Source organism: Rhinichthys klamathensis, unplaced genomic scaffold, assembly GCF_029890125.1.
Source record: "Rhinichthys klamathensis goyatoka isolate OS25496 unplaced genomic scaffold, OSU_Roscu_1.1 h1tg000303l_1, whole genome shotgun sequence".
NCBI classification, from domain to species: Eukaryota; Metazoa; Chordata; class Actinopteri; order Cypriniformes; family Leuciscidae; genus Rhinichthys; species Rhinichthys klamathensis.
Window position 1 is genome coordinate 4532501 of NW_026606822.1, and position 25549 is coordinate 4558049.

At 38.1% G+C, this 25549-nt stretch overlaps 2 protein-coding genes and 1 long non-coding RNA gene across 6 annotated transcripts in view; 1 reads left to right on the forward strand and 2 right to left on the reverse strand.

The window, feature by feature from the left end:
- The window catches only part of LOC130104151 (deoxynucleotidyltransferase terminal-interacting protein 1), a 6093-nt gene extending 6088 nt beyond the window's left edge, over positions 1 to 5 (reverse strand). For 2 of the 3 annotated variants that reach the window (XM_056270601.1, XM_056270599.1), the window contains exon 1: positions 1 to 5. This exon is cut by the window's left edge. The gene's annotated coding sequence lies outside the window, so the exon portion shown is untranslated. The other variant, XM_056270600.1, reaches the window with a different exon arrangement.
- Positions 6 to 2953: 2948 nt separating this feature from the next.
- Positions 2954 to 25252, reverse strand: pcif1 (phosphorylated CTD interacting factor 1). Of its 2 annotated transcripts, none has more exons than XM_056270575.1 (16): positions 25017 to 25252; positions 18355 to 18519; positions 18155 to 18279; positions 17785 to 17922; positions 17511 to 17650; positions 14791 to 14945; positions 13141 to 13288; positions 12944 to 13027; positions 12767 to 12866; positions 12518 to 12680; positions 9717 to 9892; positions 9531 to 9617; positions 9259 to 9443; positions 5484 to 5577; positions 5212 to 5387; positions 2954 to 3445 (listed from the first exon to the last, which is right to left on the reverse strand). In XM_056270575.1, the coding sequence occupies exons 2-16, from the start codon at positions 18476 to 18478 to the stop codon at positions 3178 to 3180; spliced, it is 2163 nt and encodes a 720-aa protein (XP_056126550.1). In that variant the 5' UTR covers positions 18479 to 18519; positions 25017 to 25252; the 3' UTR covers positions 2954 to 3177. The 2 variants fall into 2 exon arrangements, with proteins under 2 accessions (XP_056126550.1, XP_056126549.1); XM_056270574.1 differs by having other exon boundaries at positions 18355 to 18497; positions 25017 to 25251.
- LOC130104159 (uncharacterized) overlaps positions 14316 to 25549 on the forward strand; it is a 217174-nt gene continuing 205940 nt past the window's right edge. Inside the window, exon 1 of the long non-coding RNA XR_008809439.1 lies at positions 14316 to 14367. This is a non-coding gene — a long non-coding RNA (uncharacterized LOC130104159). The remainder of the gene's footprint in view (positions 14368 to 25549) is intronic.

The following is a 25549-nucleotide window of genomic DNA, read 5'->3' on the forward strand; positions in this document are numbered from 1 at the left end:
TGTAATCGACTATCGCACTTTCTGTCACGGATTTCAAAATAAAAGTCTGAGTTCTGCAGTGCGCATGCGCATCCCGATCATGGGCGTGGTCACACTTCAGGTTCGCTTACACGGACCGAGCGGCCATCATTGTTGTGGCACGGAAGCTACACGTTCAGATAAATATTTTCTCTACAAATGTTACATTTCAAATGTAAAACTGTGTTCTCAATACAAAGCCATACTTTCATGATTTGCTATCGGTGTGTATTTCATACAAACTTTTCCATAAGTAATACCATGGTACTTTTTTGTTCAGCAATTTGCATCAGCAAATTTCAAGCTGAAGACACTTGTGTGAGCACCAGCCAAGACAAAGTATGTACAATAAATATTATAACAAAATGCCAGAGATAGGTTTATGATTTCAATATTTTACTGAGAGCTTTTCTGATTCAGAGGAAAATCTTTATACCACTTTAGGTGATGGGAAATGCCACAACACTGATAATATACAGGTAGAAGAAACAAATTATATAAGCACAGACATATTTACATTCACTGAATCTTTGTCTTTATCAGAATAAGATTACAGGGGAGACATTCATGGCATTTTAGAGGACATTGAATCAACAAACGCAATGGCGACCAAATATAAATCAATCAACATGACTGATAAATGCAAATCGTTTAAAAGCCTAGTGTGGCAAAGCGTACAACTAACTAAACAATATAGATTTGTACAATTTATATATTGTTTTTTTTTTGTAAAGCAAAATATCAGGTCATGCACAATAAAAACCTAAACACACTTTTTGTAAGAAAACAAAGAACAAAAAGAGAATTATAAAAATAAAGTTATGGATAAATGGATGTTTTTGCTGGTTACACTTTATGCATTACTGATGCAATCGTACACGGTTCTACTTTAAAGATACAAGATAAATTCCTCCTTTTTTTTAATAACACTTTGGTTTAGTTTAAAACAACTATTTCATAAATTCTATAATTCATAAACAGTTTAGAACCAAAAAGTTAAATAATAAAAAAAACCATGGTGAAAAAGACATCTTTTGTGTTCTTTTCAAATAGACTCACAACAGCCGTGTGGGAAAACAACAAACTTCATACCCATGTTCTGTACAACATCTACAGATTTGCTGGTGATCCACTCTGGGATTAGGAAATCCAACAAGTGCCCGATGCTCAATGTGATGTTATGTTGGATTTTAAAAATGGCAAACTGGGTTACATTACGCGTCAAACCACTGGAATGCTTTTAAACCTAATATAAAAGCCATTTCCCAAGTTTGGCTACAAGACAATGTAGTCCAGTGAAAAAAACAAACCTATACTTACTTACAGATGGAAGTGATTGGGTTTAATAAAGTGATAGTATACAATACGAATTACTACATGCGTATTAACATGGCAAAAAAACAAAAACAAAAAAAACACCATTGTAGTGTTAATAATCGCAATATTTAAAGTCCAATTGTAGCAACAATTTCGATCAATAACTTCTCTTTTCCTTTTTTAAAATGTACATTCAAAACGCTGCCCAGTGATACAATTTAAACTCAATATTATGTAAACAAATTTCTATGATTAGAAGAAAAGAGTCAACTTTTAAAGCACTTTTCACATACACGAAACAGTGAAATCAAGGCAATAGCAACCAATTCGAATAACCGGACGCCGATGCATTTATTAGAGGAAGAATAAGCCTTGTTTGCTTTTCTTTGTTCGAGTTTCCAGGTATCGGTGCTCTCAATTATAAAACACCCGAAATGAGAGGTAGACTCACCGGAGAAAAACGAGGGGCGTACGCCATATTTAGGAGCTAAATGATTTTTCAATAAAACCACAAACCGTTGGAATAATGCTTTCATAACTGATAAGAAATTTTCTTTTTCCACTCGCTAAATGCTACAATTGATGTGACCCGGAATGCCACAATAGGACTTAAGGTTCACAAAGGCTTGTACTGTACAGAAAAGAAGAGCGCAATAAAGGTACAAAAAACTATTTTTTAGATTTGCTATTGTGTTCTGTACAATATTTTAGGAATAAAAGAAAACGGACTGGATTTAACTGCAGATGGATGACTACTTTTCTGCTTGTTTACTGATCTTTTGTTATCACACACAATATATATTCTATCATGAAGAAACCAAACATAACCACTCAACTTGGAAAGGAACGCCTATGAATTCCTATGAATTAGGAAAACAAATGGGTGTAACAGGAGCCAACTATTGATCTGAGAAGCATGATGTCATGATGAAGGCTTTTAAACATAGCTGCCTGATCGCCGATCGTCTTCTGACACAGAATTATCTAAAAAGAACAACAGACAAACATCGGTGCCTCAACTCTATGACAGCTTCATATTCCTGCCAGTGAGAAAAGCACAAAGTTAAAGCGTGAATGTCACAAAGCCTGTCATATTTCACTCCAAAAGTAGCAGAAAGAATTGTTATTTTGTTTGGAAAATGAAGCCTATTTGAGGACGATTTTTTTTTTTTTTTGCATTGTTACAATATTTCTATATATTATAATGCAAAAAAAAAAAAAAAAAAAGTATGCAGAATGTATTTCAGTAAAGATACCCCAATGCGAATACATGCCGTTGTGTTTAAATCAATTTAGGCTGATTTTAGTTTTTTAAATAGCATTGTAACAGTAACCTTTAAACTGTAATAATACAGTAAATAATAACTGTATAATGAATGAAAATAATGTTACTAAGGTTTAAACACCATTGAGAATGAGAACTACAAAAACTGAAAATTTATGAAAAAAAAAAGCTTCATTTTCTTTATGCAAATTTTTTTCCTTTTGATCTTGGTGTGAAATATGACATGGTTTAATGAGACGCACCCAAAAAGGCCAACAACAAAAAAAGAAAGAATATGATATGCTTGACTACATTTACCATCTCAAAAAAAAAAAAAAAAAAAAAAAAAGACAACAAAAAAGGTGACCAAACTATCTATAGACTGATAAAAAAATCTCAACCATTATGAGACTCAAACCCCTAAAACAAATAATATTAAATAATAGATGCGGAAGAAAGTAAACAGACATGAGTCTTCTTCTCACGTGAACACCCAAACCCAATATTATACCTCTCATATAATCACAGACTCTTTCCCATGAACATACATACAGGTGTCCACACGCCCAGCGCCGTGTCTAAATGTTTGTTGTGTCCGGTGCAGTCTTGTCAACAGGACTGCTGTTGTCTTGACTCCTAGGGGTTCGTTCCTGGGCCGGTTTGGAGTCTTTATCTCCGGTACTGGTTGAAGAGGGACCAGGTGAGGGCAACGAACGCCCGGAGATCTTATACGCCCCCAGGAGCTCCTGGATTCTCTCTGTAGTGGGCTCCCATTTGGCAAAGCCAGCATTGTTTTGGAGGAAAATGACTGCTGTTCCATGGACGGCCTTGTAGTACATCTCTTCTCTGAGAGACACAAAGTCAAGAGCGCAAACCACAAGTTAAACCATGTTTCGTGCAGTAAACAAGCAATGAAACACCACTAGAACAAGGAAATAGACAAAACATTGGGGTGGGCGATGGGACCAAAATCTAAGAAATCTTACATCTGAGAAATTTTATTACACGTTAATGATATACATCACGATATTATGGAAGCTTGTTTTTGGCACGTAATAAAAAATAAAAAATGTAATTGCAATTTTTTATCTCACAATTGTGACTTTTCTCTCATAATTGCCAGTTTATATCTTACAATTCTGAGAAAACTATATAAATTCAACAGTAGTGAAAAAATAAAATAAAAAAGTCAGAATTGTGACATTTGCCCCTTTCACACATAGTATTTACTGGAAAATTACCATTAAAAGATCATGTGTGAACAGGACCTTTTAAAAATACCAGTAAATTGGTTCTGGCAATTTAGCAGTATGAGAAGTTAAAACATTACCAGTAAATTATGATATGATGCTGTGCGTGACCTATAATAAAAAGGTTTATTAGGCTGCTGTTACTTTAACTAAACCAACTTTTTTTAGTTAATGATCTGTAAGAATGGGGCTTTATTAGTGCTGATCATTGATTCGAGTAACTTTTTTGACATTTGGGTATAAAGTGTTTTAATTCTACAATATATGGTGTAAAAAAACATCTGAGTGCTGCCCTCTTCAGTTTGAACGGTGGCTCCTGCAGTTGAATTTTCCTATTGGATGTTTGCGGTGCTTCGTGATGTAAGCGGTGAGAGCTGAGTAAGCAGGTTCCAGCTCACCACGCCCTTGGCAGTATAAAAACCATCTTGTTTCGTCAAAACCACTGCGAGTCAAGAGTTGGAATTACGAGTATTGAAAACGATCAGGATAGAGTATTTTAGCATCCATTTAGCATAGCATTTATATAGTTATTTAGATTATTTTGTGTAGCCTAGTTAGTTAGTTAGTAGCATAGTACAGTTAGGATAGCTTCAAGTTAGCGTAGATTTATCTGTATTTAGTACAGTGGTCAGGATGGTAACGGAGTAGAGGTGGACATGGGCTTCTCCACACAGCTCACGGAGTGCCAAACACTGCTCCTCCTGCATGGACTCCACCACCGCTGCGGCGTCATGATGTGAGTGAGCATGTATATTTTAATCACAATTTATGGTTATGCTAAAGTTAATCCTCTGGGGTCGACAAACGCGCCGGCGCATTTTGCTGGATTTTTTCACATAGCGGCAAAATATCAATATGAATATATGCCTACAGAGAACGCGCGCTATTGACAAACTCGACAAAACTCATCAGATGCCGATCGCGACGCGGGAGTTAAGACCGCAGTTTGAGCCAGCGGCTCGAATTGATATGGCCCTGTGTCCACAGACAATTCACCCTCCTCCACTTCAGGTGAAGGTGGGGGAGAAAAGTCCTCGACTTCAAATTACCGCTCTGCTGCAAAGCTACTTGCGTCACTCCAGTCACTCCATTTTAGAGTCTGACAGCATCTGTCACTGCGGGTCTCAGGTGCACGCCCCCCCCGCTCAGCCCCGCCCTCGGTTCGTCCCCTCTATCTCCTCTGGGGTCTGCCCATTTTTTCAACATTTTTCAAATATTGCCAGTGGGTGGAGTCAGGCTCTGACCAGGGGTTTAGTTACCCTTTAAGAGCGAATACACGAATCTAATATACAGACACGTTTATATCGTCGTCGCCATGATATACAACTTCACACGGCCCAGCCCTACCAACAAATGTCTGACCTTTTGCAGATGTGCTGCGAGCCGCTGCGGTACTCGTGCTCGAAGGGGGGCACGATCATCTGGTGCCTTCGGAAGCGACTGGACTCCATCCGTGTCAGCGCAGGGGTCGGCGGGTCACGCCACTCTGGCACAAAGATGATGAAGGACAGTGGCTCGCTGGAGCGTTCCAGAAGATCCTGAGAAAGATGAAGACAATGAGAATCAGAATGGGACATTTTATATGACGATATTCCAAGCTAATGAATTTGGGGGCGAGACTAAGAGTCACACACCTCAAAGCGTGTCACCATGTTGTCCATGAGTTCCTCACAGAACGGAGGGTTTGCCTCAAATGAGCCACTGGCCGGAGAGAAGCTGAAAAACGGCCTGTGAGGACAGACATGAGGAAACGGTAAAGCAAGTTACGCTTGCTTTTATATAACGGCAATAACAGATTAATTATAATTTGATTACATTCGTGACATACATATATACAGTGTTGGGAAAGTTCACTTTCTACATTAACTAGTTCAAAGTTCAGTTCACAAATTTAAAAATTAACTAGTTCAATTTTCACAATTTTGAACTAAGTTTGCACAGAAGATTTTGTGTAAGATTTTCCCCATCCTCACGACCTTGTCATAAAACTAATTTTAATGATCATAGGACGCCTTGTCGACTACATGCTGCTTTTTGTTTTGATGACGCATGCGGCGGTGCGACACTAGTGGCTGGTGTTGCCAGATTGGGTGTTTTTTTCGCTACATATTAAGGCCTGTTTATGGTGTGTTTTAGTCAGGTTTTCGCCTGGAAGGCTCTATAGAAATCTGGCACCCTATTAAACGAAGTTAAACTGAGTGAGCGTGCGTTCACAGACACCAGAATGAACGAGTTCACAGTAACGTTCATCAGGCAGTAATACAGTACGTTTAGTTCACGTTCGCCCAAAATATGAACGAGTTCATGAATGCGTTCAGGCACAACACTGCATATATACAGTGGTGTGAATAAGTTATTACCCCCATGCTAAAGTTGCCTAAAAAGAGGAATAAAAAATCATCTTTTGGAAATTGATCTTAATGCCTTAATTAGAAAAATGAGGAAAAATCCAACCTTTAAGGACACCAATTTTCTTTGTGTATGAATAATGTATCATAAATAAATAAATGTTCTTCCTTAAAATACAGGGTGCATAAGTCAGGCCCCCCCTATGTTAAATTCCCATAGAGTCAGGCAGATTTTTATTTTTAAAGGCCAGTTATTTCATGGATCCAGGATAATATGCATCCTGATAAAGTTCCCTTGGCCTTTGGAATTAAAATATCCCACATCATCACATTCCCTTCACCATACCTAGAGATTGGCATGGTGTTATTTCAGTTAGCCTAATAGCTGGTTTGATTTGCATTGAAAGATGATCTTATGGAAAGTACCCCATGCCAATCTCTAGGTATGGCAGGGCTCGAAATTGCGACCATTTTGGTCGCATATGCTCCTGAAATTTTATCTGTGCGACCTAAAAATATATTTGGAAACATCTGTGCGAGTGCAAATAATGGTTGTGGTGCGACCTGTTTTTATTTCTCTACAAAACGTTCGCAAATTACTGCTCAGTGTGTACCTTATGTGCACTGATACGCGGTGGCCGGACCATCATTCTATCCAACGATTACATCCAATCAAACTTCATCCTTACGTTCCTAACTTTAAAGCAGATTTTAAATAGGTTAATATTAGCTGTCAATCACTCCCATTCACTTACGCTGCGCTCCGTTGTCACGTGACAGGGAGCTGACTACCGCGCGACTAAAAGGCTGAATAAGAGAAGATGAAACAAGGTTTTTCCTGCATTGAATTTTTTTTGGCGACCGCCAAAGCCTTATTTGATCGGTGAGTGATAGATGACTGACTGCTGCGCTTGTGACAGGGCTCATATTACTGAAAGAACGAGCATAGAGAGAGAGAGAGAGAGAGAGAGAGAGAGAGAGAGAGAGAGAGAGAGAGAGAGAGAGAGAGAGAGACGGTCGCGCGCGCGCACTCTCACAGTCTTCAAACAGTCTTGCTCTCCCTCCCTCACGCATATTAATCGAAATCGAGAATTGACACGATGGTAAAAGGTAAGAAGACCGAAGTTTCACGTGAAGCATTCGGAGATTTTTCTCCTGAATTACCCCAGGGTGTGAATTGTGCAACAAAAAAAAAGCGTTCCGCACATTCAGCTGACATAAACCTCAATTTCAATAAACAAAACAAACTATCCAGTGATGAAATGTTTTCTGTGTTGACACAAATCTTGTGCGATGTCCTAAACTGCTGGGATAATCACACAACAATGCGTACCGTAGCCTACACGTCCGCTAATGACACGTGCGATTCGCGAACTAATGACTCCTTTGAACTGATTCCATTTAATGAATGGTTAAAACAACTGATCTGTCCAACACTGAACTCACGAGACGTCTGGCATCGGTGTATAACAAATCGGTAACACTTTACAATAAAGTTAAATTTATTAAACTCTAGTTAACTACATTAGTTAACATTAACTATTAATAAACTGCATTTCTACAGCATTTATTAATCTTTGTTAATGCTAATTTAATCATTAATAGTAGCCTTATTGAAATCAAAAGATGATGTGTTAACATAGTTAGCCTAATGCACTGTGAAGTAACATGAACAAACAATGAACAGTTGTATTTTTTATTAACTAAGATTAACAAAGATTCATAAATACAGTAACAAATGTATTGCTCATGGTTCATGTTAGTTAGCCTAATGCATTAACTAATGTTAACCAATCAAACCACATTTACTCAGAACACCTCTTAAAATGAGAATGTAAGTGTGCTTACCCCATTTATTTTTAGTAAGAGTGGTTAGGAAGATTTAACCTTAATAAACTACAGTATTCAGGTTATTTATATGACAATGTGAAGAAAGCTTACCAAAAAACCCAAAACTTTTAGTTTAGACTGGAGTGAGGTGAAACCAGAAACAAAAAGTGCAAATCAAGTTGTTGTTAGCTAGCTGCTAATTGTATTCAATTGTATATGGTAGAATATTAGTTAAAATAAACTTTTTAATGCTACTTTATTATTGTAGTTTTTGATATTGATATGATGATATACCAAAATGATGATTAGGTTTAGCAAAGAAGGATTTTATCTTACAAAGCTATGAAATAGGCCTACAGTGGTAAAATCACAGCTTTAATAAAAAAATAAAAAAAAACAGGGCAAGAAAGGATGACAATGTCCATCGGCCACCACCGAAAACCAATAAATTTTAAGCGCAAGAGCTTGGTTAAACAAGGAGAGAGTGCCAAGCACAAAAAAATGCAGGGACAAGTGTGTGGAAAACAAATCAGGTTCGATTATTAAGGCTTTTAATCATCAGAATGCTGCCGGTCGTTCCGCTCTTCTGGCAGAGCTAAAAGTCAAATTTGGTGGGTGCTCCTAAATTTTTGCTGGTGCTCCTAACTTTTTGAAGTTGGGAGCACCAGTGCTACCAGGTAAAAAAGTTAATTTCGAGCCCTGTATGGTGAAGGGAATGTGATGATGTGGGTCTATTTTAATTCCAAAGGCCAAGGGAACTTTATCAGGATGCATATTATCCTGGATCCATGAAATAACTGGCCTTTAAAACTAAAAATCTGCCTGACTCTATGGGAATTTAACATAGGGGGGGGCTGACTTATGCACCCTGTATTTTAAGGAAGAACATTTATTTATTTATGATACATTATTCATACACAAAGAAAATTGGTGTCCTTAAAGGTTGGATTTTTCCTCATTTTTCTAATTAAGGCATTAAGATCAATTTCCAAAAGATGATTTTTTATTCCTCTTTTTAGGCAACTTTAGCATGGGGGTAATAACTTATTCACACCACTGTATATATATATATATATATATGTGCATGTGTGTTTGTGTACACATTTACCATGACATGTACATGGTAAAATATACACGAGTCATGACAGCAAAGCAATGTATTACTATGATCCTCAAAATCTGTTGAAATGTCACTTTTCATTGTGTGACAATCAAGAACTCATTTACATACCCTCGAGATCCAAAGAAGCCGTCAATGTCTGGAAACGCGGAGCAGAACTGCTTGAAATAGCAGTTCAGTGGAGAAGCGAAGCACTCAAATGTCACTCCAAACTTTTTGTTGAGAGCCTCAAAGACGGGGACAGGCAGCGCCCCTTGCAGGCCAGACCCCTCGTTCACACCAGAGCCAAACATCACCTGTAATTCACAAGAGGGTGGAAACACACATTGATGCCGCATTTGCTTTCCTGATTGCTTACCAATACTTGTAAATTCGAGTCTTACCTGGTATCTTTTGATAAGGCACCACACACGAGACAAGAACTTTTCAAACCTTGGGTCATCTATACAGCTGTATCGATAAAGGAGTTCCTGTTTATGCCAGAGAAAGAAATGCAACAAAATAAGAATCCAATTAAGTGTAAGTTTCTGGTTTTAATTGGTTTTGAGCTTGTGTTAGCATGTACACACCAATTTGTTAAAATGACCACGGTTGACCTTCACCATTTCCCCTTTATACCGCAGACAAGAGAAGTCATTCTCGAAGTGCAGCTCGACACGTGGCTGAGGAGGAGACGGGATGGACAGTCTGACTGGATAACAATACACCAGCCGGTCCTGAACCTCCGTCGACTCGGTGACGTCCACTTTAAAGCAAGAAGAGTAGTTCAGAGGGGCTTTAAACGAAGTCAAACCAAGAGCGAATATTGGCACCAGGGCCAAAAATTCAAACTTTTTTTGGAGTTGGTCGATTTTTGTCTAACAATGAAACTCTCACTGACCATTTTCCAGATTCATGGATATCTCCATCTCCTACCTGTATTTGACTGATTTTATTTAAATTAATTGCCATAACAGTTTCATAGGTTAATACACGGCTGATTCAAATTCAACATCATAAGAAGTGCTATTGTAAAACTGGAGAAACTGGAAGAGAGAGCTACTCTCTGAGAAAAAGGAAATTAACATTTGAACTCTCTCTTATGAAGTTCTCACCACCATTCGAGACGCAAGTCTCACCTAAGCAATCCTAATCTACATCTTTTTCCCTTGACCCCCTAGCCTGGTAATACCAAACTCTGCTACTTCGCTTTGCTTCGTAGACAGAGTCTGGAATGGCATAATTGAAAAGTGTTTTCTTTCTCACGGGGGCGCTTGTCTGAAGTATAAATCATTGGTTACCCGTAAGCCAATCACATAACGCAATGACCTCTCTCTCCAACTTAAACATCACCTCCATTCAAAATGTTTAACAAGCACTCTTCTTGTTCGGGCTTCAGTTTGCAAATGCCGGGAATATTCTCCACAACAGAGCGAATTGCATCCCGTGTCTCCATATCCGCGGTCGTTTTCCATTTTCCTAACCTAAAATACAATCTTAAACTCGGCACTTAGCGTCTACGTCACGGCTCTCAGCCCGCCCTCTGTTCGTTGATTGGCCGGCTGTTTTCAGGCCGGAGGAAAACTGAGAGATAGGTCGCTATCTCAGACTGAGTACAGAACCGAACTGAAATTGAGCGGAAGTACGAAGTCTGACGTAGTCAGGCTATTGACCCCCCATTCCCCAGTTCCCTCTTTCTATCATGCTGAGAACACCTGAAATTCCCCCAAAAAATCTATATGGTTTAATGTGAATAATTATCATACAGTATTACACATGTTTGGTATCATTTGAAATGTATCAGTGCGACTGGTACAAAGGTCTCATTCCCAAAGAAGTAAAACAAAAGGTAATTAAGTTTTTAAGAGTTTAGAGATAACTTGCAAACAAAGGAGGGTGGGTCTTCCAGGCAAATGGCCTCCTGCTCTCAAAAGGTGTGACCTCTGAATGCAAATTCGCATTGTTAGCAGATGTTTCCATGTGAAAGAGGTTTGTCGTCTATATAATGAAATGCAACAAGAGTCTCGGCGTGATTTTGTAACTCAGACCAGTAAGTGTAAGCAAAACACTTCACATCATGTATTTTATAATGTCAAGGTATTGCATCTTCTCTCTTTACTCCAGAGCATTTGATGTTTTGTATCTATTATCTATGAACTGATTATAAAGTTGGCATGATACATTTACCTGACATAATAAATGGTAAACATTTGATTTTATTCTAATCGACTCTGACATTATTTTCAGTAAAGAGTTAAAAAGAATAGTCAAAGATTCGCTGACATTTAATGATGCACAGATATCATTAAAACCTTTTCATTTATGGAGTCAGATGAAATAACGAGTTAATACATGAAAACATTTATTTCATTTAATTAATTTACTTTGCCACACGGAAAGACAGTAACACGCAGAGAGCTTCACCCGCTGATCGAATGCCGCCGTTGGATCGATTGAGCCGGGCTTACACTATTTAAAAAAATCAACTTAGAAGAAAAACAGACTAAAGGTGATGATACACAGGGCAACATTTTGAGCAATGTTCCCGGGCAATGTTGCCGTCAACGGGCAACTAGATGAGACACAGGGCCCACGACCGATCTAAATCATCCAGATAGAAATGTATTGCCCATTTTCAATGGGAAAGTGCCCTAGCAACAATCACTCGGCAAGATTGCCCAGCAACATTGCTCAAAAAGTTGCCCTGTGTATCATCACCTTAAGAGACTAAACTGTTTTGTATTTACAAATATATAGAAGATTCTTTAAACTAACAATGATTAGTTGCATTTATTTAACATTAACAAAGAACAATAACTTCTGTAACAAATGCAGCTATTGCTCATTCATTGTTAATGTTAAGGCATTAACTAATGTTCACTTAATTGGACCTTATTGTAGTGTTACCTATTGTTCTTTATAATTCTTTTGCACTTTAATCCGTTTGAAACATTTGTTTACTTTATACATTTTTATTTATTATTTGATTCTATTTAAATGTTCAGAGTTCTTTTTGTTGTAAGAAAAAAGTTATTAAACCTGTTATAGCATGACAACACCTTTTTTTTTGCAACTTATTTCAATGATATTATTACAATCATATTGAAATAATACTGTATACCATGATAAATGCTTCAGCAATTATCGTAACACGAAAATTTGACCCTACAGTACAGTACTAGAGTGAATAGGAAAAAATTAATAATGGAACATAATAGATTTTTTTTTTTACTCATTTATAATGTTAATGTGTCACAGTATAAATTGGGTCTTTATATATGAAAAAATATATCTGCCTTTTAAATGTTAGAACACATCTTTTTCCCACCACAGGATTTATTTCAAATAATTTGTTATTCTTTGCATTCTGCTTGCCATTTCCATCTCCTACCTGAGATGTTGCACTCTTTAAGTAGAGTGTGGTGAGCCTGGCGGATCCTGCGCACATATTCTGCAGAAATGTGATAGATCTTTGAACAGATGCCCTCAACAGAGTCCTTCGCCACAGCCGCCACGTGAGGGCCGCACTGCTTCCGTAAGTGCTCGAGCCGATCCTGAGGAATGATCCATTACAGTCATACACATGTACGCCTTAAAATGCTGTCTAGGTGGGCAGCTCTGAACAAAACTGAGATTGTACCATGTAGTCCTCCTTGCTGGCAGAATGGTCTCGTCTCAGCCAGTTCATCGTGTCCTCGACGTTCCACTTCACCACCTTCCGACTGTCAGGAGTTGCATTTCTGTGCAAACATGAAATATACTTTCATGCAACGTTCATGTTAGTCTCAAAACCTTAGCAACCAACATGAATAATTACCTGGAGTCAATCATTTTCTTGGCCGCCTCTGCATATTTAAACAGGAGTTTCCTGGCCTCTTCCTTGTATTTGATGCGAGAGAGCCTAACATTGTTGGGAGGCAAGTTAGAAAATTATAAAAGCATTTCCATACTGAAATATGCAACACAGAAACAAAAAGGAACTTGGTTATTTGATGAACAGTGATGTTTTAGTACCTGATGGGGATGTCGTTCATGATCTCTCTGAACATAGACGTGGAAATGATCGGGTCGCACTCGCTGGGTAAGAGTGGATCCGGCCCTTTATCCAACACCTTTCTCTCCAAAAGCCAGCGGTTGAAGGATTCCCGCGGAGGCTCTATGCCTAAAAAGTTAGTCAATCTCAAATTATTTCTAAATAATAATCTCTAAATTACAACTACACAATTCAAAAGTTCAGGGTCAGAAGGACTTTTGAATGCGTTGAAAGCAGTCTCTTCTGCTCATTAATGCTGCATTTATTTACTCATCAAAATTACAATAATAATGTGAAATAGTATTACAATTAATAACCGTTTTCTATTTGAATATACAAAGCTGAATTTTTAGCATCATTCCTCAAGTCTTCAGTGTCACATGATCCTTCAGAAATCATTCTAATATGCTGATTTGATGCTCAAGAAACATTTATGATTATTATCAATGTTGAAAACAGTTGTGTGCTTCGTATTTTTGTGATAAATTTCAGGATTCTTTGATAAATAGAAAGAAAATATCAATTTCTACTTTTGATCAATTTAATGCATCCATGCTGAATAAAAGTATTAATTTCTTTAAACAAACAACAACATTCTACTGACACCAGTATATAAAGTTTATAAACTAGTAACAAATATTTATGGAGCTCATCCTCTTCAGCCAAATGTTTTATAAGATTCAAACTTTGAGACGGCTGCAGTTTCAATATTACTTTCCATCCGGTAGCTTTGCAACGCATTCATAAAGAGTAGTTAACATTTACTCAGAATAAAATGGGCTGTGAATATGGAGGTGGGTGACATGACAAAAACACTACAATGCTGATTTTGCTACACTGGTATTAAAGGATTAGTTCACTTTTAAAAAAACTTTTGCTGATAATTTACTCACCCCCATGTCATCCAAGATGTCCATGTCTTTCTTTCTTCAGTCGAAAATAAATTAAGGTTTTTGATGAAAACATTCCAGGATTTTTCTCCATATAATGGACTTCCATGGGAACCAGACGGTTCAAGGTCCAAAAGACAGTTTCAGTGCAGCTTCAAAGGGCTTTAAACGACACCAGACGATGAATAAGGGTCTTATCTAGCGAAACGATCGGCCATTTGTCAAAATGAACAAATCTTTTTTCGAGTCATTTCGTTCATTCAACTAACGAAATGAACGAAATGACTCGAAAAAAGATTCGTTCATTTTGATGAACGAGTTCGAGCAGGAGAGTCACGAACGTGTATCATTTGTGCTTTTTAAACTTCAACTTTTCTATTTATTTTTGAAATGGCCGATCGTTTCGCTAGATAAGACCCTTATTCATCGTCTGGTATCTTTTAAAGCCCTTTGAAGCTGCACTGAAACTGTCTTTTGGACCTTGAACCGTCTGGTTCCCATGGAAGTCCATTATATGGAGAAAAATCCTGGAATGTTTTCATCAAAAACCTTAATTTCTTTTCGACTGAAGAAAGAAAGACATGGACATCTTGGATGACATGGGGGTGAGTAAATTATCAGCAAAAGTTTTTTTAAAAGTGAACTACTCCTTTAATATGTATAATCTCTCATATGAAGAATGTAAAGCTTTTTTTTAATGGGGACATATTTAGTAAAACACGACAGCTGCGTCTCACACACCCTCGCGCTGAGAGCACAGCTCGTGGTAGTGCTGCCGCAGTTTGGTGGTGAGTTGCGCTCTCTGCAACTCGATCTCCGGGTGTGGAGGGAGGTGGTTCACAGGGGCTCGCTCTCGGATCACAGCGTTGGTCTGAATGTCCAGGTCCCAGTACACTCTGAAACACAAAGTCCAGTTCAGACATGTCAAGGCGCAGAGTCGTATCGTGTCAACAGAGCTCAACAGCTGAAAGAGCTTACTATGAACTCTAAAATAACTAGAAAATCAAAGTCATGTGTCTAACCAATAGAGCTGCACCGTTAATTGTTATATGGGCGCAATCTCGATTCAAACACACAAGCGTTCTTAAACGAAAACGATTCCTGTGTCTATTAAAACTTCTGACAAGTACGATCACAGTGAACATTCAGATCTGTGTTGGTGTTGCCGCTGATCCAGAGAGAGCAGTTGTCTTTTATATGAAACAGCTTCACATTGCTAAGCTACGTAATATGCTATCAGTTTCTGATGCAGAAAAGTTAGTTCATGCATTCATGACCTCGAGACTAGATTACTGTAATGCTTTATTAGCTGGTTGTCCTGCATCTTCAATAAACAAGCTACAGTTAGTGCAAAAAGAGTTCTTACTAGATCAAGAAAATATGATCATATAACACCGATTCTATCATCACTTTATTGGTTACCTATAAAGTTCTGTATTAATTACAAGGTATTGCTTTTGACTTATAAAGCTCTGAATGGTTTAGCTCCAGTCTATTTAACGGATCTTCTATCGCCCTATAATCCATCGCGCTCTTTAAGTTCACTAAATTTTAGGCTTCTGGTCATTCCTAGGATATCCAGATCCACCAAAGGAGGAAGAGCATTTTCACATTTAGCTCCGAAGCTCTGGAATAGCCTTCCTGATATTGTTCGTTGCTCAGACTCGTTCTCCCAGTTTAAAACTAGACTAAAGACGCATCTATTTAGCCAGGCATTCATATACATTTTTTATCTTACAGTTACTGTAAATTCGGCCTCTACTTCATAAACGCCAGAGGAGAACTGGCCCCGACTGAGCCTGGGTTCTCCCAAGGTTTTATTTTCTCCATTGGGTCATCTGATGGAGTTTGAGGACACCATCGGGTCACTTGATGGAGTTTTTCGGTTCCATTGCACTGTTGCCTTTGGCTTGCTCAGTTGGGGATATTCAAATTAAATGACCCATCATACCACTGATCAGCTCTACCAAACTTGGATGTCTTTTCCAGTAATAAACAAACACTGTTAAGTTGTTTTGATTGATACTGTGAAGCAGCTTTGATACAATCTGTATTGTGAAAAGCGCTATATAAATATATTTGACTTGACTTCACAAACAGTCTTTTCAAACGCACAGTATCATTATTTCTGTTACAATACTTCAAATTACTACACAAGTACTGGAATAAAAGTATATACAGTTCGGATATAAACACTGATGTCTACGGCAGTGATCAAAATAGAGTAAATCAGTCAAATCTGTCGGTTAGTTACGTGCATCCGGTCAGTTACGTGCATCCGGTCACGTTTAAACTGCTCTGTCAATCATCTCGTCACAGTTAAAATCCTCCACATTTAATTTAATTTAATTTCCTACCGTTTCTGAGAGAAATGTAGTAGCATGTTGATCTGCCAGTCGGGGGGTTTTCATGCGGAGACTCTCCTCATGTGTTTGCAATTTGCATAATGATGCATTTAAAACTTAATGACCAAATGTATCATTACAAAAGTTCACAATGCTGTTGCAGATGAAATATAATGTGGATAACATTGAATAAATATATTTTCGTCAGGTTAGATAAATACCGATAATTAATCACTCCAACCACCTTATCTAAACCTCTCGGAGTCGCGAATCCGCCATGTTTGTAGTTTTTTTTACACTTTTTATTAGCGTTTGTAGTTCTAATCGACTCCTCGTCCAACGCGCAATGTGTTGTGGGCAATATTAGCCGCTAGAGTGTGCATGGATCTGAAGTAGACCATCCGGGTATCTTTGGAAGAATCATTTCAACATACTATGATTTGGGACACACTAATTATAATTTCGAATACTATTTAGGACGGATAGTATGCTAATTGGGATGCAGCAACTGATTCATCCAGTAATAAAACAAGTGAAGTCTTAATAAGTCATTGAATCATTCAATCAAACTGCTAAAAAAAAAAAAAATAAAAAAAAATAATTCCACATTAAATATTTTTAAATAGACTGCAGCAATTAACATTTTGTCAGAACCTCTAGTAAATTAATTACATGCTATTTTGTTAAGGGGAGAATCGTGATGATCTCTATTTTTATATATATAAAAAAAATAGTGATTCTCAATTTACCCAGAATCGTGCAGCTCTACTAACCAAGTTGTGTTTCAAATTTGAAGTTGTTTTCACACAAATTTTACACATTAAAAGGATTTAAAGTACTGTTTCCATTGTTACACAATGCCCGATTTAAATAGTTTTCACAGGATGAATTTTGAGTGTTCAAGCTTTCGAATGGTACCTAATTTATGATGATTACTAAAATATGTGATAGGAAAAAAGGCAATATATAAAAGCATGCCAATGGGCCAGCTTCCAGGACAAAAAGGGATAGTTCACCCAAAAATCCCTTTAACAGGTTAAAGCAGACGCTTTCAGCCAAAGTGACTGTAACATTGCAAGAATGGGCCGAATTGGAAAAGATGAACTCCACACTCACACAGAGGGCCGGTACGGAGCCGGCGCGGGAACGCTGGCCTGGCTTTGTTTATCATCTGTGGCGTTGGCCCAGGGTTTGACTCCGGGCGTGCTGGGAGAAATGGGGACAGTGGGAGTGGTTGGAGTGACAGGAATCTCAACCTGAAATCAAAGAAAAATCAGGAAATGTATTCACAAAAAATGACTAAAACCAACAGTTGTTGCTAAATTTGTTTTGTAATATCAAATAAGCATGCTACTTTGCATCTATTTTTGCTATTAGGAAGAAATCTGACCTTTGGCCTCTTGAAACTATTAGGGCCCGCTTGAGAAGCATCCTCTGACGGATGTCTTTTGCGCTGCCCGTTTCCCAGACCTGCGTCGCTCAATGCCTCGCCAGAGGCAGGAGCCGCGTTCAACCCCAGAGGATCCGACTGAAACAACAGCAAATACAGGACAGTGTTGTTATCATATTATTAAAAATAGTTTTCACTAATAAAGTAAAGCTGAAACAAAATATAACACAGGAAAACTATAACGCATTTGGTATTGTATCTAAAGAAACTGTATAAACAAAACAAAAAACCTTGTCAAAGTAACCCTGTCCCAAATTAAATGTTACATTCATAATAATGAGATTTAATTGGTTCTGAAGGCTGAACTTACAATGACATCGTGCTGCCCAAGGACAGGCATTTCCCACAGCGACTGGTTAGTGAACCGATTGAAGTAATATGGCCGATTCTCTCTTTTACTCCAACATTTGGCCCATCCAGCCTGAATCATCTCATCTGAAAGTGAAACTTAAAAATCAGATGCGCAGCTGCATAGGGATTATTGGTCACTTAGGCCTCACAGATACGGACCTGGGAGCTCTTGGATGGGTTTGCTGGTCGAGGGCGATAATGGAGCCGGCTGTGACGTGGACCCGGTGGGCGACATGACCATTGGCGGATCTGCCTTTACTGTTCCGTGGTTTTCACTCGTCATAGCTCCTCATTTGTCCCGTCTTAGGATAGAAAAGGTTTCATCTTTACAAAATGAAAGCATTGCAATTCTGAGAGCACTGAAGGTCATATTAAAGGGTTAGTTGACCCAAAAATGAATATGATCCCATAATTTACTCACCCTCAAGCCATCCTAGGTGTATATGACTTTCTTCTTTCAGCAAAACACAATCGGAGTTATATTAAAAAAAATACTGGCTCTTTCAAGCTTTATAATGGGAGTGAATAGAGCCTGAGATTTTATAGCCCAAAAAAAGCACATTATAAAAGTGCTCCAAGGGGGTTAATAAAGGCCTTCTGAAGTACAGCCATGCGTTTTTATAAGAAAAATATCCATATTTATAACATTATAAACTATAATCTAGTGTTGTCACGATACCAAAATTATTGTTTCGATACCGATACCAAGTCAAGAATTGCGATTTCGATACTTTTTCGATACCTTTCCTGAAAAGGGAGAAACACTCTCAAATATCATTGCTGTGCTTTATTTTAAAACTGGGACAACATTCCAATCATAACACACTAATAAATGAACATTTGAACAGCAGATAGGCTATAATAACCATTTGAACAAAATATGAAATATGAAAAATATAAAAAATAAATTAGAGCAATGACATTCAAGGTAAAAAAATAAATAAATTTAGCAGCATTATCTCAGTTATCATAAGAAACATAAGATTTTATCAATATCAATGCCACTGACGATTCTGCTTATCGATCCGATTCTTTAACGATTCTCTTATCGATTCATGATAGCATTGTGTGGAAAAAAGTAGTCATATGCTTTTTCGGGGGGAAAAAACAAGTGTTTTTATTTGTTTTATGTAATTTATGTAATAAATGAAACCTTATTACAAAGTGTTAACGATTAGTTATACACCGATTCAGACAGATCAGTTGTTTTAACCATTCATTAAAACGAATCGGTTCAAATGAGTCATTAGTTCGCGAATTGGACGTGTCATTATCGGACGTGTGCGCGTTGTGTGATTATCCAGGCGGTTACATCCCACTGTCATCACAGAAAACATTTCATGACTGGATAGTTTTTTTCGTTTATTTAAAGTGTGGTTTATGTCAGCTGAATGTGCGGAACGATTCAGAGAAGATAAGGCAACGTATTTTACCACAATTTACACCCAGCGGTAATTCAGAAAAAAAAAAAAAAACAACTCCGAATGCTCCACATGAAACTTTAGTCTCCCGACCTTACCATCGTGTCGAATTATTTTGATTAATATGTGCGAGGGAGAGAGAGAGAGCAAGACAGCGCTTAGTTTTGAGACGGTGAAGCCTTGTTTATACTTTCGCCTGGCTCCGCAGAGAGAGAGAGAGTGCGCGCGCGCGACCGGGGCTCGCTCACTCTCTCTCTCTCTCTCTCTCTCTGCTCGTTCAGTTCACGCGCCCTGTCACACGCGCATGAGGAGAAAAACACAGACGTCCATAGGGAGGCACTGGAAGCGTGCGTTGCACACACCAACATGCAATACTCTCTTACAAATCTGGAACGCGGACATTCTTAGAAGTATCGATACTAATAAATTTAGGTATCGTGAAGTTTTTAATTTCCGAGTATCGCGATACTTTTGAAGTATCGGTGCACCGTGCAACACTACTATAATCACTGGCTTCCGGTAACTGCCGTCCGGAGTCTAGTTCTGCTCGAAGAGTGACCTCTGACCCGACGCATGATGTATTGACGAATGCAGAGGATAGAGCAAAACAAAACTGCATGAAGAAAGTCATATACACCTAGGATGGCTTGGAGGCAGAGTAAATAATGGGATTTTTTTGTTTTTGTTTGGATGAACAAACCCTTAGGCTTTAACCCTAAATCAGGGCTCGACATAAGCAATGGCCCGATGGCCCGGGGCCAGTAAAAGAGTATGTCGGGCTAGTTGATTGGCCAGTCACTGGCCCACGCGGGCCAGTGAATGGCCATCAGCAAAACAAACAGCAAACGTCATATACAGTGGCGCGAAGATTGTCAATGTTACTTCAGGTTATTTATAACGTGTTAAAATGTCAAAGAACTATGAGGCTGACACGAGAAAGAGGACATTCCTAGTAGGGCTGGGCGGTAAATCGAGTTTGTAGGCTACAGTATATTGATTTTTTTTTAAACGATATGGAATGAGGCAATACCGTTTCGATACAGTAGTTTGATACGAGCACATCTGAAAAATAGCGGAGTACGCAGTGTGAGCTCCTGCAGTGAAAGAACATAGTACAATTTGTCCTAAACATGACACAAGCTTATACTGGTAAGATATAGTTAACAAGTTTAAAGTAGCTTGCCTTGTCAGATGCTCTGACAGATACTGTTGCTGACTGAGAGATAAATACTTGCGCAGTTTAATGCGTTTGAGACGTGGTGCTTTCCTCAGTGCTTAACTTATATTTCACAGGTATATTCTCCATCTGTAAATGTTAGAAAGTCAAACTAATATGTCCATTTCACTGTCAGGAGAGGACGAGCTTCTGCAAGTGAATCTCCTCTAATATTCAAGCTCCCGTGAATGAGCGCCGCCGCGAGCACGCGCGCCAAACAGACGGAGCACAATAGAAGAGTAGCGCAATAATTCTGACTAAAATATACATATTGCTAAAATATTTGTTGTTGGAGACAATAAATGTGCCATATGTGGAATTTTAAACCTACAAGTATGTTTTTATGAAAGTGAGCATTATAATGGGGTAATCAAATGCAGGCTAATATAATTAGTTTGTGCTTTTGTTTTTATTTTCATTTTTAGTTTAGCCTTTAGTCATTTTAAAAACAAAAGCATTATTTTTGCTTTTAGATTGTAATGTTACAATGTTAGAATGTAATATGATTTTAACAACCTTTTTGCACATAATATATTGCATAGCCTACATTACATTCCCTATATTTGTTTCCATATCCTTCATATCAATATTGTTTGGATATCATTGAGCAGGATGTGAATTTTTTTTTTTTTAAATAAATACAGATTTTCTTTATCCAAATAGAAAAACGTAGAAATTACCGAGATATATATCGTATATCGCCATTTAACCAAAAAATACCGAGATATGATTTTTTTGGCCATATCGCCCAGTCCTAATTCCTAGTGTCATGGAAAACACAGTACACCTGGGTGGAGAAAGGCGATGAGGGCATGTACTGTTTCGTTTGCCGGAAATTTCCAACAAAAGCCGACCAAAATGCATAACCGGCCTGCCGACGGGCTATCTAAAGTGTAATCAAATTCCCCCCTAAACTTCTGCCTAGCCCCCCTAAAAATGTGTGATTAAGTGTAAGCTACACAAATTTGTGTTCGCTTCAGTCTTGTTATAATCAGATTCAGCGCGTTCTTCATTTTTTCTTCATTGACAGCTTTTTTAGGTCATAAATGTTAAACGAATGACAAAAATAATCAGGCAAACTAAAATACTTTTGTCTAATTTCGCCATTTTGAAGTGAAAATAGGCCTATGTAATATTACTCATCACTCATGTAATGTAATAATTAGTTTACTGTCATTGTGAGGGGACAAGAAAAATTAATCCTAATGTATACAATAAATACAGTTTAATGGAAAAGTGCTTTTCCTTCTATTTCTTTCAGGGCCAGTAAAAATATAGAAGGGGCCAGTAAAACTCTGATCTACTGGCCCTGGGGGCCAGTGGGGATTTTTTTTTTATGTTGAGCCCTGCCTAAATGTTGTGTTTGGTTGGGTCTGACATCATGGCATGTATAAAACACACAAAAAAATAAAAATAAAATAAAAAAAATCACATCCTAAGCTTAATAAAATAGAAGATTAAAGTTCCGATAATAACATTTTGAATAGGTCAAAATAACACAAAGTCATTTGAAGGCAAATAACTCATCAAAACAAAAACAAAAAAGTCAACAGTACTGTTCAATTTTATTAATTCCCAAAAGGTAATTAAGTTGTGGACATAAAAATAACCAGCCCATAGTCAATAAAATAGTTGAGTACTGTAAAACCGTGTACTAACCAGACGCAATGCGATAAGATTCCAGCGACACATTTGTCCACACTAGACGCGACTGCGAGATACGTAAAAATCAATCAAAACCCACAGCCAATCAGAACAGCGTGTGGGCGGAGTCTCGCGGCAAGCGCACAGCACCAGGGAGTAATCTTGACGACACTCGCAAGAAAAGTAGGCTACATAATCAAATTCACAAATATTACACCATTTAAACATTATTCAAAAAGTCTACTGAGTTACTAAAACAATATTTGTAAAATAATACACTTGTTTGTTCACAGTTGGAAGTTTAATTTCAAGATCTGAGGTTAATTATCCATTGTTACTTTTACAACTAAACTTACAAAGCTGGGAGCACTTAATGATATTCAAAGTCACATCACACGCTTTTAACATTAAATAAAGCACATAAAAATATATATATTTTATGCTTTAATAAATCTCACATTTGGTTAATTGATTTTGTTGTGAATGTACCATATGTTGCACCCTGACCCCAGTCCACCTAGGGGCATAACATTACTCAATTTTCATGCAATTCACTTCATATAGTATAGCAGTAGATAAGTCAAGTCTCAACTCTTTTTAGATATATTGTTCATATGCAAAAATCCCATATGGAATGGTAATGGTTGAAAATTCCGTTTTCTCCGATTTGAGGTACAGTGGAGAACTTTGGTTATACCAGCTGTAATCTTCTAGATAGAAAGGTCATCTTGGACTTAAATTGAAGCTTATAAACTTGAAGTTTTTCATGTACATTTGTGGCAGTTATATGTATAATAAAATGCTTGAAAATGATCATCTTTGATGACAATATGTCAGGCGGACAGACATTTTTTTTTGTCTTTTGGGGTATGTTGAGGGTGATATTTGACAGTAAAAAGGCAGCAATCCCCAGAATCTTTTTCTGCTAGTTTCCCCTATGTGTCAGGATACACTATGCAAAATTTTAGGGTTATATGACCATTTATGTAGCTGCAGTACCTTAATATTCACAATTACATAATTCCGCCAAAAGCTTTTCCCCAAAAGGGTGTTTTTTGGCCCCTGAGGCCAAACAGGGCCGAGTTGGGGGTGGTCATTATCAACTTGTGATGGCCCAAGGTATAAGATAATAGGAAATAATAGTGAAAAAAAGGTAGCAAAAAACATCCTGAGGAGTGGACCTGGCTCCCGGCCTATAAACAGTACCTGAGATTATCATTGCCACACTTTGTGTTTGCCGTAGCGGCTGGTTAGGACAAAAACTCTGATTAATATGGAAAAGATAACTTTACCCTTTATCGCGTCGCATCGCGTAGTATAAAATAATGACAGTTTTTTTTTTTTTTAGGGGTGAGGTAACGTTATGCCTTTAAACCTTTTTGGGTGAATGTGAAAGAAAAACTCTAACTTACAGGGAAATGAACCTTCACATAATAAAACTGAAACTTTGGATCCTCAAACAGTTACGTTACACATACAGAGTAAAAAAAAACCCATTTTATTCATAGCTATGAGATATGATTAGAGTTACCATGGTAATTTCTGGTTTGTAATTGGTATGGGATTTCCAGTAACCATACGTTGTCCCATTTCCGTACGCATACTTTGTAGAAAATATGGTACGTCATAGGTAAACATTCAGTATCATGGTAGCGTTACACTGATGGTAATGTTTTAAAATTATATATAGACAGTGACACTCTCTCTTTACTTCTGAGGAATATCATAGTGATACCATGGTAAACGTAAAGGCACCTTACGGTTAAAATGTATTTCGCTGGCCCGAGTTGGCATGCATTTAAAAACTGACAGGTAGTAATTTATCACTCAATCTCAGAAAAGACATGAACGGCGTTTTTTCCTACAAATAAACCATTCAAAAAGCACTATGGCGTTGACATGGTACAGTATTATCGGATAGCAATACGATTGTCCTATTGTATTACAGTGGGTCTTGGTTGATAACCCAGGGTATCATACCATACATCATTAATTTATTCTGCGAAAGTGTTTACAGCGTTTATCGTCGTTAATAAGAGCGCAAATGAGCGAAAGAAGGGCACGCATGCGCCTGCTACGCCGCCCACCCCAGATCGAGCCGCCCGAAAACAAACCCGAAGGAGGAGGAGAAAAACATCCAACAAAGAGCTACTACGGCAGCACAAGCTGATGTGCTGGATAGAGCAGGTACAATAAGACCAAGTGGCGTGGCACCTGGCTTCATTTGGGCACAGAAAGGACGAAGATACATAGGGCCATCACCATAGTGTGTCAAACTGCTCATTTATTGAGTTTTAATCCCGTCAATTTTCGACCGTTACGACCAAAAATTTTAGGCGCGCACTTTGGCTTAGTGGAAACGCTCGACAAGATGGCGCGCGCTCTCGCATACTAGGCGCCGCGCTCACTGCGCATTATAATGTCTGTTTATTGCGTGCACTGCGCACGTTTTCAGCAACCGTGGGGATATTATTGTGCCCCGAGCATTCCGCCACGCGCCCATAGGTCTAGTGCTGCTCTTCAATGGCTGAATCCCTTACCTTGGAGAGGTTTGATGGGAGTCCTCAATAGGCTTTGCTCTATTCGGTTCGGACCCGCCTCCGCCTCTCCCTCCCCACCGACTCCGCCATCTTGTATCGGGCACTCGGACGCGGTTAATGCGCATGCGCGGGTTTAGTTGCCATCCGCAGTGAAAGTCGTCAAACCCGCGCGGCCATTTGTAGAGAGGCATTCATTCATTCAGTCTACTGTGAAGCGAAATAACAAACATAAACTAATTGTTTGGTTTATTTATAGGAAACTGCGTGAATGTTCTTTATTGTTGTCCTGGAAATGTGTGTGTACTGTGTATATTACATATGTCTATTTTAATTGTATCATGTTTTCTTTTAAATATTTCTATTTAGCTTTATTTTTATTTCAGTTATGTTTGAGACATTTTAGTACCTCAACTTAAACTTATTTCAGTTAGTTGCCAAGGAAACATTTCTAACATTGATTGTTTCTGTTTTGAACGTATTATTAACCAGTATTATTAACGAAAGCACATCAAAACTAAAAAATCAAGTATGAA

Bases quoted from the DNA above. Each gene is read 5' to 3' on its own strand.
- pcif1 (XM_056270575.1), bottom strand. From the start codon at position 18,478: ATGACGAGTGAAAACCACGGAACAGTAAAGGCAGATCCGCCAATGGTC. The intron at 17,923-18,154 runs GTAAGTTCAGCC...CTGTTGTTTCAG, and splicing joins TTGGGCAGCACGATGTCATT to TCGGATCCTCTGGGGTTGAA. The intron at 9,893-12,517 runs GTAGGAGATGGA...CTTGCTTTAAAG, and splicing joins TAAAGAGTGCAACATCTCAG to TGGACGTCACCGAGTCGACG.